This window comes from Natator depressus, chromosome 13 (genome assembly GCF_965152275.1).
Source record: "Natator depressus isolate rNatDep1 chromosome 13, rNatDep2.hap1, whole genome shotgun sequence".
In the NCBI taxonomy this organism is placed as follows: domain Eukaryota; kingdom Metazoa; phylum Chordata; order Testudines; family Cheloniidae; genus Natator; species Natator depressus.
The window spans coordinates 36,347,736-36,367,148 of NC_134246.1; the positions used below are offsets into that span (position 1 = coordinate 36,347,736).

The 19,413-nt window shown below is 48.9% G+C and overlaps 2 protein-coding genes across 2 annotated transcripts; one reads left to right on the top strand and one right to left on the bottom strand.

Moving 5' to 3' along the window:
• Positions 1 to 533: 533 nt before the first annotated feature.
• On the top strand, positions 534 to 4,556 carry LOC141997097 (granzyme B-like). Its single transcript, XM_074969407.1, has 5 exons — positions 534 to 597; positions 2,341 to 2,488; positions 3,246 to 3,378; positions 3,707 to 3,985; positions 4,338 to 4,556. The coding sequence occupies exons 1-5, from the start codon at positions 534 to 536 to the stop codon at positions 4,554 to 4,556; spliced, it is 843 nt and encodes a 280-aa protein (XP_074825508.1).
• Positions 4,557 to 10,777: 6,221 nt separating this feature from the next.
• Positions 10,778 to 17,269, bottom strand: LOC141996966 (mast cell protease 1A-like). Its single transcript, XM_074969260.1, has 5 exons — positions 16,990 to 17,269; positions 15,411 to 15,555; positions 13,967 to 14,102; positions 13,469 to 13,723; positions 10,778 to 10,924 (listed from the first exon to the last, which is right to left on the bottom strand). The coding sequence occupies exons 1-5, from the start codon at positions 17,255 to 17,257 to the stop codon at positions 10,778 to 10,780; spliced, it is 951 nt and encodes a 316-aa protein (XP_074825361.1). The 5' UTR covers positions 17,258 to 17,269.
• Positions 17,270 to 19,413: the final 2,144 nt, after the last annotated feature.

Consider the following 19,413-nt stretch of genomic DNA (forward strand, 5'->3'; position numbering starts at 1 on the left):
GTGCGACATCACAGATGCTGCCACATCCTCTTCACGTGGTCACAGACTCCCAAAAGGGTGGGGGGGGGGCTTGTCAGAAACGGGTGGTCTGCCCAGACCCACCCTGCTCACAGCTGGGCCAATATGAGAAAGATCCGCATTCCTACCAGCCACTGAGATCAGTCGCTGTCACTCACAGCCCCCATCGCAGAGACACGGGCAGGGAGCTGAGCGAGGATGGAGCCAAGTGAGTTTGAGCCCCAGATCTACCCAGCGCTGTCTTCTCCATCCAGTGGTGCATCATCCATCCAGCTGAGCAGGGACCCAGCCATGCAAGATCCAGCCAGCTGTACAGGATCACCGGCTCACGCATAGCGTGTCCTTCCTCCCAGCCCGTGTAGTTGGCTGTGGTTGGAAATTGAGATGCCTGAGCTCTGCATTTAGATGAGTGTGTGGGTGACACTGAGGTTTCCTGCCCCCCCGATACCCCCAAGCTGAGTCTATAAAGCCTGCAGGCCTGAGGCAGATTCACCATCCCTGCACTGACTTCAAACATGCAGGCCCAGATCTTGCTCCTGCTCCCCATGGCCTTTCTCCTGCCCCCCAGGGCCTGGGCTGGTAAGTACAGCTGGGATTAGGGCCCCTGGGTCATTGGGGTGAATGGGGGGGGTCTCAGGGATTGGGGTCAGTGGTGGTATCTAGGAGGTCTGTGACAATCTGTACCCATATGGTCACTACTTTTACAGGACTATGATACATTTCATGCAAAGAGTGCCTTGTGAATTATCCTCTGAAAACTCATAATTTGCTGATCATTATTGTTCTGGTAAAATATGTGTGGCATGTAAAGTTGTCATAAATATTAAGGGAAGGGTAATATCATGTTTTTGTGTCTTTTTGTAACTTAAGGTTTTGCCTAGAGGGATTCTCTATGTTTTGAATCTGATTACCCTGTAAAGTATTTACCATCCTGATTTTACAGAGGTGATTCTTTTACTTTTTCTTTAATTAAAATTCTTCTTTTAAGAACCTGATTGATTTTTCATTGTTCTTAAGATCCAAGGGTTTGGGTCTGTGTTCACCTGTACCAATTGGTGAGGATTATTATCAAGCCTTCCCCAGGAAAGGGGGTGTAGGGCTTGGGAGGATATTTTGGGGGAAGACGTCTCCAAGTGGTCTCTTTCCCTGTTCTTTGTTTAAAACGCTTTGTGGTGGCAGCATACTGTTCAAGAACAAGGCAAAGTTTGTACCTTGGGGAAGTTTTTAACCTAAGCTGGTAAGAATAAGCTTAGGGGGTCTTTCATGCAGGTCCCCACATCTGTACCCTAGAGTTCAGAGTGGGGAAGGAACCTTGACATTATAAGGTTTTATTGCATGGTGTTACTCACACATGTTTCAAGTCTGGGGAGCAGCCACAAACCACTTCCCTGGAGACAAACAGCTAGCTGATGCCTCAGCCAGGTGTCAATGTAATCAAATGGATCATCACCTGGTTAAGCGGCCAGTCTTGGGCAGGAAAGATGTGGGTGAAAAATTTACATCTTGACACAGAAACAGCTCAGTGTTACTGTCTGCTCAGACTTTCTGTCTTCTCAATCCCAGCTGGAGATGATTTTTGAAAAAGAGAAAGACCTATAAGAAGGAGAGCAGACCCCTCCCCCCAGTGACCTCTCCCTTTCTCTCTAACCACGGCACTCACAACACCGGAAGTACAAAGGAAGCAGCATAGGGGACGGAAACTGACTGAAAGCGACTCAGTCAGTAAGATTGCAGAAACATGTGATGAGCGAGACCTCACAAGGCATGCTTTGTACAGAATGTATCGCCATCCTGTAATGGGTTTAACACAGGGGTACAGAATGTCTGGGGGGATCAGGGCATGTTGTCTCACCCAGCACTGATATCGATCAGTGTCACCCATCGCCCGCATAAGAAGGAGCTTGGGAAGGGCAAAAACAGCGACAACAGCACCAAGCAGTTCAGCACCGAGCAACAGACCCTATGTCCCATTCCTCGCCCAGTCCCCTTCTGGGGGCTCTCTGGCCTAATCTGGGGTGATGTTGGCCCCCAAAGCTGTGAACTCAAGGCAGGGCAATTACTGCCACACTCCTGGTGCGTTTGTCACCCATTGTCCATCCAGCGACATCAGAGCTTTAGATTCTCCCGTTAACCCCAGGGGGTGTCCAGTGTGGGGGAAAGCTGAGCAGGGGGCAGGGTTCCAGGCCCAGGGATCCCCCAGGGAGAGCATCACAGGGGTTGGGTTGAGGACGTGGGGACTCCCCTTCAGGATGGGGAGCTCGGTCCCAGACCAGCCCAGGGAGATGATGGGGTTCTTTAGATGAACCTGGTCTCCCCCTGCAGGTGAGATCATTGGAGGAAAAAATGCCAAGCCCCACTCCAGACCCTACATGGCCTATCTGGATATACAACGCAGAAACAAGCTTATCAACTGCGGAGGGTTCCTGGTGGCGGAGAACTTCGTGCTGACAGCCGCTCACTGCAATGGAGAGTAAGTGCCTCTGTGCTGGGGATGTCGGGGCAGGTTGGGCGTTAGTGGGTGATGGAGGAGCTGGGAGCTCTGGCGCTGTCCTAGGTTGCAGGGAAGGAGCAGTTAGTAGGACAGTCTAGGAGAGCAAAGCCGAGGGGTCTGATCTGCTCAGGGGGCGGCAGCGTGTCTCTAGGGGCCTCTACAAACCATGGTTGAGATCCAGTGCTGGGTAAGTCAATGGGGCTACTGCCAGTGACACGAGCTGGGGTCTGGCCTATTGCCCAGATCGGGGCAGGGAGGGGCTCATAGCCCCAGGACAGCTCTGCAGGGCTCTGCGCTCGGTGGAGCAGGGCTTAGGCCCCTGTCTGGATCTAGTCAGGGATTGTTCTTCGGGGTGCAGGGGAGATACGCCCTGGAGAACAATGGGGAATGAAGCAGCTCAGGGGGACAGCACAAAGGGCTGGGGGAGACACTTTGTGCTGCTGCCCTTGAGGGGAAAGGCCACTTGTGCCACTTCCCACCCCCAGCCCCCCGGCCCCTCACACCTCCCCGAGCTAGCCAGTCCCCAGCCCTGGGGTGGGATCTGCATTGGCAAGGTGTACAATGGTGTATACATTTTTGCAGACCAGAAGCCGAGTCCATGATCACAGCCTGAGAGCCCCAGGGTGCCCTGCCCCATCCATATCACTGTTCATGAATCAGACCCACATGTGCCCACCCCCCACCTGATGTACACTCCTGCAACGGATGTCCCATGGGTTGTGCTTGGCTTTTTCAGCAAGATCACTGTCAAGCTGGGAGCGCATAATATTAGTAAACAGGAACGGAGCCAACAAGAGATCCCTGTGTGTCGCCAGATCCTCCACCCACAATACGACAGTGAGACCACTAACAATGACATCATGCTGTTGCAGACACCGCCCCCATCCCATCACCCCACCCTAGTGACATCACACTGCTGCAGGTACCGCCCCCATCCCATCACCCCACCCTAGTGACATCACACTGCTGCAGACACCGCCCCCATCCCATCACCCCACCCTAGTGACATCACACTGCTGCAGGTACCGCCCCCATCCCATCACCCCACCCTAGTGACATCACACTGCTGCAGACACCGCCCCCAGCCCATCACCCTGTCCCCTTTGACCACATGGTCAAGGGGTTTTGCTGGGAACAGGGTGTGTCTGGGTGTCCATGAGTGTGACCCTCACATTGATGTTCATCATTCTTGTCGCTCAGCTGGCAGAGACAGTGAAGCTGAATAAATGGGTGAAAACCATCCCCCTGCCACGCACCAACAAGAGAGAGAAGCCAGGGACCAAATGCAGTGTCGCCGGCTGGGGCTGCACCAGCAAACAGAGTGAATCAGCCCCAGCCACCACACTCCAGGAGGCAACTTTGAAGGTGCTGGAGGATGACGTGTGTCTGAAAAATCCCGATGCGACCTACTATGCCTATGACGCTTCCACCATGATGTGTGTGGGAGATCCGAAGAAGGGCAAAGCCTCTTTTAGGGTAAATCTCCTTCTGGCTTCAAGCTCCCAGGATAAATCGTTATTATGAATGAGGCTTTTGATGTTGCAGTCCGGCCTACGAGAGGCCAATAGGGGATCAGGCTCCACTGTGCTTGGTGCTGTACAAATTAATGGGCAAAGAACTGGTCTTGTCTCAGGGGAAGGCAGAGACCAGCTGGACAGGGGAGTGGATGTGGTGTTTAGACCAGCTGGGTCGTGGGGTGCCAAGAGAGATGGGTGGACATTGTGGGGTGACACTGGGCCAGCTGCACTGGGGGGTGTCACTGAGCTGCACATCAGTAGGAAATGACTCACTGAGCTGTTCTCCATCTATGGCTTGTTTAATTTTGCAGGGCGACTCTGGGGGCCCCCTGGTGTGTGGGAAAAGAGCCCAGGGCATCGTTTCATGGGGATCCCAAAACAGCGCCTCCCCTGGAGTGTACACAAGAGTCTCCACCTTCATCTCCTGGATAAAGGAGACGATGAGGACGCTGGAGCCCCGAGCCGAGTCAGGAATCGCTGCACGGGCCAGAGCTGCACCACTTCTGTCCTTTGGAGAGGCCCAGATGTAGGGCCTGCTTTGCAGAGGTGCAGAGCCCCCCTACGCTGAGCCCCCTCCCCCAGCCTTTGTTACCCTCTGGCAGCCCCCCCCCGTGTCATGAGCATCAAGGTAGGGAGCCTAGGGGAGTTAGGAGCCAGGTTTGAGGCCAGCTCCCGTCAGCTTCCTTGGAAATTCCAACCCTTAGACTACCTCTTTGCTGGGGAAACAGGTGGGTTATTTCCTCCCAGGTAACAGACTTGAGCTGAACCCTGGGGAGGACCCAGTGGTTGGTAGCTCTCATCCGTGTCAGCTGGTCAAGTGACGGTTTATGGGAGATCCTCGTCGTTACCTTGACCTATTAACTTCTGTTGGAACTGCAGCCTGCCCTTTCCTCAATGGGCCTTTCCCAGGGGTTTGTTCCCCCTGGGTGGCCACCTGCTGTTCCAAACACACCTGTTCCCGGCACCAGCAATGCCAGTGGGAAAGGAACTCAGCGACGGCGACGCTGAACTGACTGCAGATCAAACATTAGTGCTGATCCTCCCCTTCCCACTTCCTCTGCCCTGCTGAGTGGCCTGCTGCATTTCGCTCCCTGCTTCGTAGCCAGCAATGAATAAAATGAAGTTACAAAAAAGAGTAATTCATGTACTGCCACATTAACCTGAGCCATGAAATCCAGAGCAGCCGCTGCATCTGCCAAGGCCAGGAGGGAATTGACCCCTACAGGGGAAGGTGGGCTTGTGATTAATGCGCTAGGCTGGGACCCAGGACATCTGGGTTCAGTGATTTCATGCAGAATGAGGATCTGGTGGGTGCCAGTGGGGAATTAACCCCCTCAGGGCTGGAGGAATCCCTGCCTGCTGGGACAGAAAGGGAACTACAAGGAAGAAAGCAGCCTGAGCAATCAGCTGTCCAGGTTCCAGAGGTTCAACTTCTGGGACAAAAGTGGGACAGGTTTGAAATAGTTCTAGTGACAAGAAATTGATCTGCCTCTTCCCATCCCCATCCATCGATCTATCCTATCCCGATCTATCTGTCTAGGCAATCCCCATCCATCCATCTATCCCCACCCCCACCCTCACCCACACCCACACCCACCCACCCCTCCATCTATCCCCATCCCACCCCCAGCCCTCCATCCATCCATCCCCATCCATCCATGTATATAACCCCCTCCAGCTATTCCTCCATCAAACTATCCTATACCCATCTATCTATCTATCGTGTCCCTCCCCATGCTATGTCAGAACCAGTTTTCAGCTCTTTCATCTCTAGGAGGTGTGGGGTCTGGCTCAGTGGGGCAGGGAATAGGACATGGGGCCTTTCCCCTTTGGAGATGCTGGCTCCTGTCTGGCCTGGCAGGGGGACTGGCTGGCTCAGGCGGGTGGAGAATCAGAAGCATTAGTCCCCCCCCACCCCACACACCTTATCAAGGGGTCTGCAGGAAACCATGCTATCACAGATTGGGGGATCTGGTCTCTCTGACCCACATCCCTCCTCCTAGCTCACACCCACACTCAGGGCGGGAGGCAGTTGAGAAGAATTCATGGCTTCCTAGATTCCAAGGCCAGAAGTGACCATTGTGATCATCTAGTCTGAGCTCCTGACTTACACAGGTCACAGGCCTGCCCCACAAGAATTCCCAGAGCAGGTCCTGTAGAAAAGCATCCAATCTTAATTCAAAAATCAGCTGTGCTGGACTCTTGGCAAATTGTTCCAATGGTTAATTACTCTCACTCTTAAACATTTACACATTATTTCCAGTCTGAATTTTTCTAGCGTCAACCTCCAGCCATTGGATCATGTTAGACCTTCCTCTGCTAAACTGAAGAGCCCATTGTTAACTATTGCCTCTAGATATTTAGAGCCTGTCATCAAGGAACCAGGTAACCTTCTTTTTGTTAAGCTTCAGAATGAGCTCCCTGAGTCTCTCACTCTAAAACAAGTTTTCTGAACGTTGACTCATTCTTGTGACTCTCCTCTGATCCCACTCCAATTTTTCAACATCCTACTTGCACTGTGAACACCATTAGGAAGAAACAATAGGCCTAAGGAGAAATTTCTCTCCCACCTGGGGATCCTTCCTGAAGATGCTATAGAGAGTCTGCGAGCAATGGCTGCTGTGACACTACAGGGACATGTGACCAGGAATGGGTGGGTGGAGGTGGAGGTGGTGATGGGGATAGATGGATGGATGGGGATTGCCTAGAGAGATAGATCGGGATAGGATTGATCGATGGATGGGGATGGATGGATCGGGATGGGAAGAGGCAGATCAAGGGGTTGCACCAGTGCCACATAGAGAGGTAAAATAACCTCTCAGCTCCTACTCGAGATTCCTCTGTTTGTACATCCCAGGATCACATTAGCCCTTTTGGCCACAGCGTCCCACTGGGAGCTCACATTCAGCTCAGTATTCACCAGATTCCAAAGATTTTTTTTCCAGATCCGCACGATAGAATCCCCCATCCTGTGAGTACAGAGTGCAAAACTTTATTCCTACATGTATATGTGATGGGTTCTCCCCAGGGGTGCCACCTGGAACTGGGGTACCACTGAGCCCCTCTGACCCACCACCCTGGGCTCTCTCATACACTGTACTGCAGTGACCAACCTGCGAAGCTCTCTCCAGGCTCCAGCCTCCACTTTCACCAGCACATGTACAGGTAGGGACACGCACAGCTGCAGCTCCATGCAGTTGCTTTGACCAGTTACTGCATGGGAAGGCTCCAGCTAGGGAACATCCCAGCTACTCAGGCACCACCCCAGCTCCCCTCCACCCCGGAGTGTAAACCCAAAATTATACCATCTTGCGCTGCACAGGGAACTGTACAGTGTAAGCTCATTAAATTCACCCCCTCCCTCAGTGTGGAGAGGAATATACAACAGCTTTCTGCCCCTGAGTTATGACTGCCACACACTCATTTTAGACAAAGCAAAAACAAGTTTATTAAGTATAAAGATAGACTTTAAGTGATTATAAGGGATATCAAATAGAGAAAGGCAGATTACCTAGCCAAAAAAAAAAAAAAAAGCAAACTAAGCTTAATATACTGCATAGATTGGCTATGAATAGCAAATTCTCATCCTAAGTGATGATCCACACAGGCTGCAGATTCTTAAGGGGCCAGCTGCATTTGCTTACAGCTTGGAATCCCCAGGTGTTCCATTCACAGGCTAAAAATCCTTTTAGCCTGGGTCCAGCACTTCCCCCAGTTCAGTCTTTGTTCCTCAGGTGTTTCCAGGTGTCTTTTTGGGTGGAGTCAGTGAAGAACCACAATGATGTCAATCCTCTGCCTTATATACTTATATACTGCCTTATTTTGCATATGGCGGGAACCCTTTGTCTCAAAGCTTGGTTCCCACACCAGTCAGTGGAAAAATCCTGACATCCCAAGGTGGAGTCCAGCACCAGGTGACCTGGTCACATGTCCCTGTAGTGTCACAGCAGAGAATTGCTCGCAGACTCTCTGTTGCATCTTCTGGAAGGCTCCCCAGGTGGGAGATAGGTTTCGTCTTAGGCCTATTGTTTCTTTCTAATACCTCATTAATCTGAAGGGGCCCTTCCCAGCCAGCCATCTAGACTGAGACCCTTTTGCCTTGTGGGCATTACCCAGGTGTAACTACATGTGAGATGTACATCTTTCCTGATCACTCTTATTACAGTCTGTATGGTAACACCCATTGTTTCATGTTCTCTGTGTATATAAAATCGCCCCACTATATTTTCCACTGTATGCATCTGATGAAGTGAGCTGTAGCTCACAAAAGCTTATGCTCTAATAAATTTGTTAGTCTCTGTCAAGGTTCCTCCCCCACTCTGAACTCTAGGGTACAGATGTGGGGACCTGCATGAAAAACCTCCTAAGCTTATCTTTACCAGCTTAGGTCAAAACTTCCCCAAGGTACAAAATATTCCACCCTTTTGTCCTTGGATTGGCCGCTACCACCACCAAACAAATACTGGTTACTGGGGAAGAGCTGTTTGGACACGTCTTTCCCCCCAAAATACTTCCCAAAAACCTTGCACCCCACTTCCTGGGGAAGGTTTGGTAAAAAGCCTCACCAATTTGCCTAGGTGACTACAGACCCAGACCCTTGGATCTTAAGAACAATGAACAATCCTCCCAACACTTGCACCCTCCCTTTCCTGGGAAATGTTGGATAAAAAGCCTCACCAATTTGAATAGGTGACCACAGACCCAAACCCCTGGATCTGAGAACAATGAAAAAGCATTCAGTTTTCTTACAAGAAGACTTTTAATAAAAATAGAATTAGAAATAAGAAATCCCCCCTGTAAAATCAGGATGGTAAATACCTTACAGGGTAATTAGATTCAAAACATAGAGAACCCCTCTAGGCAAAAACCTTAAGTTACAAAAAAGATACACAGACAGAAATAGTTATTCTATTCAGCACAATTCTTTTCTCAGCCATTTAAAGAAATCATAATCTAACACATACCTAGCTAGATTACTTACTAAAAGTTCTAAGGCTTCATTCCTGGTCTATCCCTGGCAAAGACAAAATGTAGACAGACACACAAACCCTTTGTTTCTCTCCCTCCTCCCAGCTTTTGAAAGTATCTTGTCTCCTCATTGGTCATTTTGGTCAGGTGCCAGGGAGGTTACCTTTAGCTTCTTAACCCTTTACAGGTGAGAGGAGATTTCCTCTGGCCAGGAGGGATTTTAAAGGGGTTTACCCTTCCCTTTATATTTATGACAGTCTCTAAGGTGCCACAAGTCCTCCTTTTCTTTTTACGGATACAGACTAACATGGCTGCTACTCTGAAACTTGTGAGATATAGATCCATAGTCAATATTCATAACTTCAGATACAAAAACAATACATACATACAAATAGGATAACTGTATTCAGCAAATCATAACTTTTCCATTGACACCTCACATAAGAACATAAGAACATCAGAACAATCATACTGAGTCTGACCAAAGGTCCATCCAGCCCAGTATCCTGTCTACCAACAGTGGCCAATGCCAGGTGCCCCAGAGGGAGTGAACCTAACAGATAATGATCAAGTGATCTCTCTCCTGCCATCCATCTCCACCCTCTGACAAACAGAGGCTAGGGACACCATTCCTTCCCAATCCTGGCTAACAGCCATTAATGGACTTAATCTCCATGAATTTATCCAGTTTTCTTTTAAACCCTGTTATAGTCCTAGACTTCACAACCTCCTCAGGCAAGGAGTTCCACAGGTTGACTGTGCGCTGTGTGAAGAAGAACTTCCTTTTATTTGTTTTAAACCCGCTGCCCATTAATTTCATTTGGTGGCCCCTAGATCTTATATTATGGGAACAAGTAAATAACTTTTCCTTATTCACTTTCTCTACACCACTCATGATTTTATAGCCCTCTATCATGTGCTATTTAATTCGGCTAGCCATGCTTTGTGGTGAGAGGTTGGCAACCAAAAGGCCCCATTCCTGCTCTCTGGCTGGGTGAAAGAAAGTTTTTAAGACACCAATGACACACTGCAGCTAGGAATTTTGATGGTAGAAAACCCTTGAAGACTGCAATAGATATAAAAATGATCAGCATTTGTAGAAGGCGTATAGAATTCAACAATGAAAATTGTACCCTTAATCCAGAATCCCCTAGGCTGATGTAAAACACTCTGCACACTTGGGAATTCTAATGAATCAGGAAGAAAGGTTGTCACTGAATATTGTTCTGGGTAATGGGGTATGTGGATCAGACAGATATAATACAGAGAGACCTGGGGACAGAAGAGAGACAGATGCAGAGTAAATACCCAGGCAGACATAACCTTGAAGCACAGAAATGTGGCCCTGAGAAACAGCTAAGAGAAGTAATTTTTTGGGCACAGAGTCTTTTCTGGAGAGGCAGGCTTGGGACAGTGAACAGAACAGCTGTCTGTTGCTGTTTGATGCTGATTGTGTTCAGGGAAACAGGACTTTGGATATTCCTTGTAAATAAACCAGATTTCATCAAGTAAATACCAGGCACTATTGTGAATTTCTGCTCCGAACCAGAGCACCCGCAGAGCCCCAAATATTGACTAGCCGTTTGGGGTGACAATAAAATAGAACAAAATTTCAAACATCGAAGGAGCATTTGTAGCCACAAAAGAATTTCAGGACTGAGCCATTCGTAGCATTTCTTGAACAGTGAAAAAAAAATCCCTCTAATATAAAGCATCTCAGGAGTTGCACACAGGCACGGAGACCAGTATGGCTAAATTAACCCTTTAAAGGGGAGCGTCACCTTTAACTCAGTTTCTGCAGAGTTTCACTGATCCAGGGGATGAATTTGGAGATTCTTGTGTATATGCTGGGGGGGCGCCCATCCGGATTTCCATTGGAGATGATGCCCTGGACCACCCCGTCGCACACGAGGGGCCCACCAGAATCACCCTGCCAATAAGAAAAATAACATCAGTGACTGACATTACCCAGCCCTGTCCTCTGGAGATCTCAGATTGCATGTGGGACAGGTGATCTCTGCAGTTGAAGGCCCAGGCCTGGTCGCCAAACAGAACCAGCCTAGAAATGGGTGGGCAGAGAGAGAAATCTAGAGCTGGGCAGGATGATGTACCTGTCGAAAAGGCAGTTTCCACAACACTGAAATTTTCCAAAAAATGTTTTTGATATTCCTGAGAATTTTCCATTTTTGCATCAGGAAAATTGAAATTAAATATTTCATTTTGAGCCAGTTCCACCCAAATCAGAATATTCCATAGTTAGTCATCAGTTCAACAAAATGTTAAACTGCTTTTTCCTACTCATGCATTGGCTTATGGGTGTTGTAGTTCAGGTCTGCATTCTCGCCTAAGGGCTTGGCTCTGTGGAGGACTTCATCTCCCATAATGCAATTCAGATTTGCTTCTGATGGAGCTCTTGGGGCATCATGGAAATCACATGACTCAGTGCATTGTGGGAAATGTAATCCAGGCAGGAGCTACTTAAGGGAAAATAGAGGCCTGAACTACAGCTCCCAGAAGGGAATGCGCTGATAAGGAACTGCAGCTTAATGTTGAACTGGCTTGAAATGAAGCATTTTGAGTGAACTCAACAACCAAAATCCTAGATTCATAGAAATGTCGGCCTGAAAGGAACCTTGAGAGATCATCGAGTCTAACCTTCTGCATGGAGGCCGGACCAAATAAACCTAGATCATCCCTGATAGGTGTTTGACCAACCTGGTCTTAAAAACCTCCAATGACAGGGATTCCTCAACCTCCTTAGTTAACCTGTTCCAGAGTTTAAGGACCCTCAGAGTTAGAAAGTTTTTTCTAATATCCAACATGAATCTCCCTTGCTGCATATTAAGCCCTTTACTTCTTATCCCACTTTCAGTGGACTTGGAGAACATTTGCTAACTGTCCTCTTGATAGCAGGCCTTAAAATATTTGAAAATGGTTATCATGTCCCCTCTCCAGCCTCATCTTGTCTAGCCTAAATATGCTCAATTCTTTCAGCCTTTCCTCCTAGGTCAGCTGTTCTAAACCTCTGATCATTTATTTGTTCTTATTTCTCTCCTCTGGACTCTCTCCAGTTTGTTCACACAGAAGGAAATGTTTCAATCTGTTCATATCTCAGCATGATTCATTTTGATTAAAAATGTTGCAATGAAACATTTCAACATTTCTAAGTCAAACCTGTTTTTGGAATTTACATTCTGCCAAAAATGTTGACATCTCAACTTTTCTTCGAAAACAAAGATTGAAATGTTGCCAATTCCCATGAGATGGTAACACTGACTCTCCCTCAGCTCCAATGCCTTCCTGGCCCCATAGATGTCAAAAGTAAAGCTCCCATCCACATCTATGGGGCCAGGATTTTACTCAGGATCCTGTCTGTTGGGTGGCCTCAGGGTTGAGTTCACCAGTAGATCCTCCATTGATGGTGAAGAGTAGAAAGGCTCAGAATATGTGGTGATGATGGGGGGGGGGTTCCCCTTTTTCATCAACTTTGTTCCTGGAACATTTTGCTAAAAAATCAAAGCCCAACAATTTCTAGTTATGGTGCATCATGGGAGGTGTTTTTCAGGTGCCTGATGCCCTTATGGGAACACAGGACTTTTCATTGTATCATCCATCCATAAACTTATCAAGTTCCATTGGCATCCTGGTTAGGCTGTTCCCCCAAACTGCTCCTGTTGGAGGTTGTTCCTCTGATGGTTAGAAACCTTCTCCTCATCTCCAGCCTCCATTGATTCCCACCCCTGATTAGTCCTTTAGCTTCAATGGTCATCTTGCTCCTTTGTGTTCCTCCCATCCCGATGTATTTATAGAGCAATCAGACTCCTCTCAGCCTGTGTTTTAGGCTAAGCTAGCCCAGGTATTTTTCTCCCCTTTCGTCAGACCGGCTCTCCATTCCCCTGATCATCCCACCAGCTCTTCTCAGCACCTGGTCCAGCTGGAATCCCTCTTTCTGGGACAGGGATGCCCAGAATTGTGCACCAGATTCCAGCTGAGCTCTGCCCAGAGCCTTCTCTGCTGGCATTAAACCCTCCCTCTCTACTGGAGACACCTGAACTTCTCCATCCCAGGATCACACGGGCCTTTCTCCTGGCCATGGCCCACTGGCTGCCCATAGTCATCCTGCAAGCAACTGACACACCCTCCCAGTCCCCCTCTGTTGCTTCAAGCTCATGAGCCCCCAGCTCAGAGCAGCAATTTTCTTGTTACTTGTCCTTATATGCATGAGCCCATGTTAAATTTCATCTTGTTTCCACCAGCGCCTTGCACAAGGGCACTGACAGTGGAGATTCCTCTCTGGAGACATACTAGGTGCTGATCTCCCTGGCTGGCTGCATTTCCCATGTTGCACCATGGGATCCCCTCTTGGGGCACTGGAGCATGGGAGGGGCATGGCCATACTGGTTTCCACCAGCTCCTTTCCCTGGAGCAGCTTGCGGCACCCCCAGTGGCCCCAAGCAGGCAGGGGGATATTTACATGGAACGGTGATTTATTGACATGGGGGCTGCCGGCACACAGCATGGTGGTGGGGTCGTAATGCCGGTACCGCTCTCTGCACAAGCCGTCCGACACGACCTCCTGCTCCGCCTCCTGCAGCCTGTCGGTGGTGGTGTTCACTCCGGTCTGACCCCACCCGGCCACGCTGCACTCGGAGCCTGGGCTGACGTGGTGATCGGCCTCCGGCAGGGGGATGGGCATCACCCACTCGCTCAGCTCCGCGCTGCACCACAGCTGCCACGGATGAGAGAGAGAGAATGGACCCAGATCAGCGCCGGGATCGGAGCTGCTGTGGGGCAGCACCACCTGGTTGGAGGATGGATGCGTGTACAGAGAGAGATTGTGAGGTCATTGGGGTGTTAGGATGGGGCGGTGCCTCCAGCAGTGTGAGGTCACTGGGGGGCGGGGTGATGGGATGGGGGCAGTACCTGCAGCAGTGTGAAGTCACTGGGAGTGGGGTGATGGATGGGGCAGTACCTTCAGCAACATGATGTCATTGTCAAAGTTCTCATTGTTGAAGTCAGGGTGCTGGACCCAATGACGGGCCTGGATCCGTTGCCAGTTCTGTCCTGGTTCCATGAAGTCTTGGACTCCCAGGTAGACAAAGATGTTGCTGGAAAAGCCAAGGGGAGAATATAGGGGATTTAGTGCCCATTGGATGGCAGGATGGGTCCGTCATGGGCCCTCGGGAAGGGACACCAGACCTGCTGCTGGCCTGTGCAGATTTCTACCTAAAGTTTTGCAACTGAGTAACACAAAGACCATCTTATGCACCTACATAAGGATGGACTTCCTCCTTCTTCCCTCTGGTTGGCCAAAGAGACCTCAAAAGACTGACCAACACACTACTCTGCTATTCAGAGTGACCCATTGTCCAGTTCTGGTGTCCATGGTTCAAGAAAGACATTGATAAATTGGGGAGAGGTCATAGAACAGCCAACCTGTCCTATACTAGGAAACTCAAGATCATTTGATTTCAAATTCAGAGGCACTATAAAGGATTCTGTTTGTTTTTCTTTTGCAATGATTGTTTCATGGTTTGATTTTTTAACAGGGACTGTAACTAGCCAGTGGAACAGTTTACCAAAGGTCATGGTGGATTCTTCATCACTGGCCACATTTAACCAAGACTGGATTTTTTTTAAAGATTTGCTGTAGATCAAAATTATTTGGGAGATGTTCTGTCGTCTGTGTTATACAGGAAGTAATGCGAGATGATCACAATGATGTTGCAATCTATGACTCTTTGAACTACATGGCAGAAGAAGAAAAACACACCTGGAAATGTGTAAGGCCCTAACCTGGTTGTAACTCTGAAATAGTAAAAGAAAAAGGGGGAATCCAGATGCCTAGGCTGGGCCAGCACAGAAATAAGATCGCTGGAAGGAATGAAACATACAAATAAGAAAAGGATCAAATAATTTTTTATGCACTGTTGCCATCTACTGGGTATGGACAAAAGTAGCAGAAAGCCCAGATCTGTCTGTGGAAATGACCCTGGAGACAGAGGTCAGTATGTGGGATATGAGAGGTTGCTGAGTGCATCACAAAAGATGTTGAAGTCCAGAATGGTTCCCTGATGTTTGGCTCAGCACCTCTGGACAGCCCCTTCCCTCCTCCAAGGTTAGCAGGACATGAGAAAAAGTGGTGAGAGTTCATGGTAAAGATTGTATCTAGTTTGGGGGGGGTTAGGCTTTAAAATCTAACAGGCACCACAGGGAAATTTGTAATTTTCACATCCCGTAAACGCTTCTAGTCTTTGGGCCAATGTTTTTCCAGCTCTGATCCAGCCCCAGGGTGGGGGACTGGCTGGCTCAGGGAGCCTTTCCCCCTGGACCTTTCCCCTCCAGGGGCACCAGCCCCAATCCAGACTCTGGGCAGAGATCAGCTGGCTCAGGGGTGGGGATGGCTTGTTTCTTACCCCAGGTTGCAGTTACAATGAGCTGCCGTCACCACCACGTCCTCCTGGATCAGGAACCCTCCACAGCTTCCCGTTGACCCGATTTGCACATAGGCCATGTAGGGTCTGGAGCTGAGCAGGGCTTCCTCGCCCCCGATGACCCAGTCTGGAGAGAGACAGGGTGGGGTTCAAAAGGGAGTCTGGAGAGTGAGACCAAGAGCCAAGTGCAACCCAGACCCTAATCCCTCAGCCCAGCCCCTAGCTGGCCTGGGGCAGCCCCTTGGGCCCCCCAGCCCAGCCTGCCCCTGGATCATCCCTTCACCCCAACCAGCCTGGTTCCTATCCATACATGTACCCACTATACGTCCACCTATTCCCACATGGACCTGTCCATCCATCCATCCATCCATCCATCCACCCATCCATCCATCCATTCCTTATCCCATACACGCCCATCTATCTTCTGTCTGTGGGGCCACCCACTGGCCATCATCATTCCCCCTCACCACCGGGCCCCATGCGCAGGACCGGCTCTAGGCACCAGCAAAGCAAGCACGTGCTTGGAGCTGCACAATTCCAGGGGCGGCATTCTGGCTTTTTTTTTGCTTGGGCAGTTGCGCTCTCGGAGCTTGGGGCAGCAAAAAACCTAGAGCCGGCCCTGCCCATGTCCCATCTCCTGATACCCATCTGAGCCTGACAGTTAATTCTATCCCCCTGCCCCTGGTGTGGGCTGTGCTGCCCCTGGGCCCTGATTTCCCAGATCTCACCACTAGAGCCAGGTAAAAGTTTTTAAGCAATTGGTTAATTTGCCAAAAAATGCAACCAAATTCTGAAGATTATTTTGGCTTCAAAAAAAGGATTTTTTTTTCTGGAAAAAGTAGGCAATTTTCATTCTAGGCATCTCACTTTTTTGTTTTGAAATGTTGTTTTGTTTAGAAATGGAGTGAAGTATTTTTTTAAAAAATAAATGATTAAAGCAGTGGGGAAAACCCCTCTAAAGAGAGCTGAAATCAAATGAAAAAACACCCCCCCAAATTTGGGGGGGATTGAAGGAAGCACCTGAAAGCAAATAAAAAAGAAAACAAAATTGGTTCTGTTTTCAGAGTAGCAGCCGTGTTAGTCTGTATTCGCAAAAAGAAAAGGAGGACTTGTGGCACCTTAGCGACTAACCAATTTATTTGAGCATAAGCTTTCGTGAGCTACAGCTCACTTCATCGGATGCATTCAGTGGAAAAATTGGTTCTGGATCAACGTTTTCTTTCACAATTGCATTTTGGTTCAAAACTCAGCTAATTAAAGAAAATAAGGGTGAAAAACACCTAAAACAGACCCCAAAATGAAACCAAAAACAAAAAAAGAAAAATTTATTTCAGGTCGAAGGAAACACCCTGAAGAAAATGGAAAAAAATGAAAAATATTTGCTTTGAAATCATATCTTTTTAGGGTTTTCGTTCGGGAAGAAAAATATTATTTTGGGAGGAACCCCACTTTTGCCCGAATTTTTGGACCCTGAACCAAAAACTCAGCGACTCGCTCAGCCCCACTCTGACTGTGAGCCCCCCAGGGCCGGGACATTAATGAGTTTCTCAGCTTCACTCACCCATATGAGGCCTCGGGGGCAGGAGAAAGGCCGCGGTGAATGGGAGAAAGGCTGTGAAGAGCAGAAGCAGCATCCTTGGTTCAAATCCAGGGGCTGGGACAAGTGGGTCTGTCTCAGCCCCGGGGTTTATATAGAGTGGGTGGTGGGGAGGGGCCCCTGGGTAGAGGAGAGCTGGGAAGTGCAGGGTCACATACCTGGTTACCAAGTAATTCCCCGAAAGTGATGTGTCAGGGGTGGAGATTCCCTGAGAGGAAATTTTGAGCCACATCCCCTTCTGCACTGGGCGGGTTTCCTTCCTGCTCTTGTTTCCTCCCTGCCCCTGGCTGGGGCCGTGGCCAGCACTGACGCCTCCCAACTGCAGATGGCAAACTCCCCCCTTGTCTGTTCGGCCCCTGGATGTTTAGATCCACATATGTTCAGGCCAGCAGGGTCCATTCCACCCTTCTGTCTGCCCTCCTGAGTGACCAGGCTAGAGAACCTCACCCAGCTCCCCCGGTCTGAGCCCCATCGTTGGTGCTCTCTGCATGCCTCTTCCAGCAAGGCAGTCGGGCTGGGTCTGATGCCAGCAAAAGACAGAGAAACCCCCTTGCCTGAGGGAGCTGGTTCCCTGGTCAATCCCCCTCCCTGTCCCACATTGGGGTTTCCTTTCCTGTTTGATTTGGTTGGGCTTCAGCTATCCTTATAGGATCTTGCGCTGCCTTTCCCTGCTGGATTGAAGAGATTCCCGATACTTGGCTTCATCTCCCTGTGAAGGTCCTTGTGCCCCGAGCGCAGGCACCTCCCCAGGAACTTATGGAGAAGCCAAACAAAGCGAGCTGAGCTCTTTCAGTCTCTCACTGCCAGACACTTTCTCCAGCCCTCCAATCATTGTCCTGGCCCCGTCCTGCCCCATCTTCAGTTTGCCACCATCCCTTTTAAAATGCACTCCCCAGAATTGCAAAAAGAAAAGGAGTACCTGTGGCACCTTAGAGACTAACAAATTTATTTGAGCATAAGCTTTTGTGAGCTACAGCTCACTTCATCGGATGCAGCTTATGCTCAAATAAATTGGTTAGTCTCTAAGGTGCCACAAGTACTCCTTTTCTTTTTGCGAATACAGACTAACACGGCTGTTACTCTGAAATCTGTCCCCAGAATTGGTGCATGATCCCAGGATCCCCAGGGAAACACTGCTCCCTGCTCTTGCTCACCATGGCCCTGTTTACACGGACAAGGAGAGCACTACCCCTTGTGCCGCTGCCTCGCACGGGGAGGTCATGGGTCTTGTTGGGTCAAAATAACATTTTGCTGGAGAATTCCGCACCAGCTGGGATGGGAGAGAAGCTGCTTCAGGAAAGAACTTGGTTCTCTTCGGTTTGGGTGTGGGGCACCCTGAGAATGCCGAAGGCAGGATTAAAATCCTTCAGCAACCTCTGCATCCGATAGAAACTGCGGGCCCAGGTCTTAAATTATGCTCAGCCCCCAAAGGCCAATAGGGATCTCAGCAGCAGTGCAAGTCCAGAGCCTGTCCCTCTCTCTCTCTCCCTCTATGTATCTATCTATATCTCTGAGCCATTAGTGATTATCTTTCAGAACTCATGGACAATAGGAGGGATCCCAAAGGACTGGAAAAGGGCAAAGACAGTGCCTGTCTATAAAAAGGGGAATAAGGGTAACCCAGGGAATTATAGACCAGTCATCTATATTTTGGTACCTGGAAAGAGAATGGAGCAAATAATCCAACACTCAGATTGTAAGCACCTAAAAGAAAAGAAGGTGATAAGTAAGAGTTAAAATGGATTTGTCAAGAACAAATCATGTCTAACCAACCTAGAATCCTTTGACAGGGTAACAAGCCTAGTGGATGGGGGGAAGCAGTATATGTGATTTATTTGGACTTTAGTAAAGCTTTTGATACTGTCTTGCATGATCTTCTCATAAACAAACTAGGGAAATGTAGCCTAGATGAACCTACTATAAGGTGGGTGCTCAACTGGTTGGAAAACCATTCCCAGAAAGTCATTATCAATGGTTCACAGCCAAGCAGGAAGGGCATAATGAGACAGGTCCTGCAGGGATCTGGCCTGGGTCAGGTTCTAGTCAATAACTTAATAAATGATTAGATAATGGTGTAGAGAGTACCCTTATATAGTATGTGGATGATGCCAAACTGGGAGGGGTTGCGAGCACTTTGGAGGACAGGATTAGAATTCAAACTGATCTTGACAAACTGGAGAGATGGTCTGAAATAAACAGGACACAATTCAATAAGGATAAATGCAAATCTCTGTATTTAGGAAGGAGCAATGAGTTGCACACATATGAAATGGGAAATGACTGCCTGGGAAGGAGAACTGCAGAAAAGTATCTGGGGTCATAGTGGTTCAAAAACTAAATAAGAGTCAACAATGTAATCCTGTTGCAAAACAAGCGGATGTCATTCTG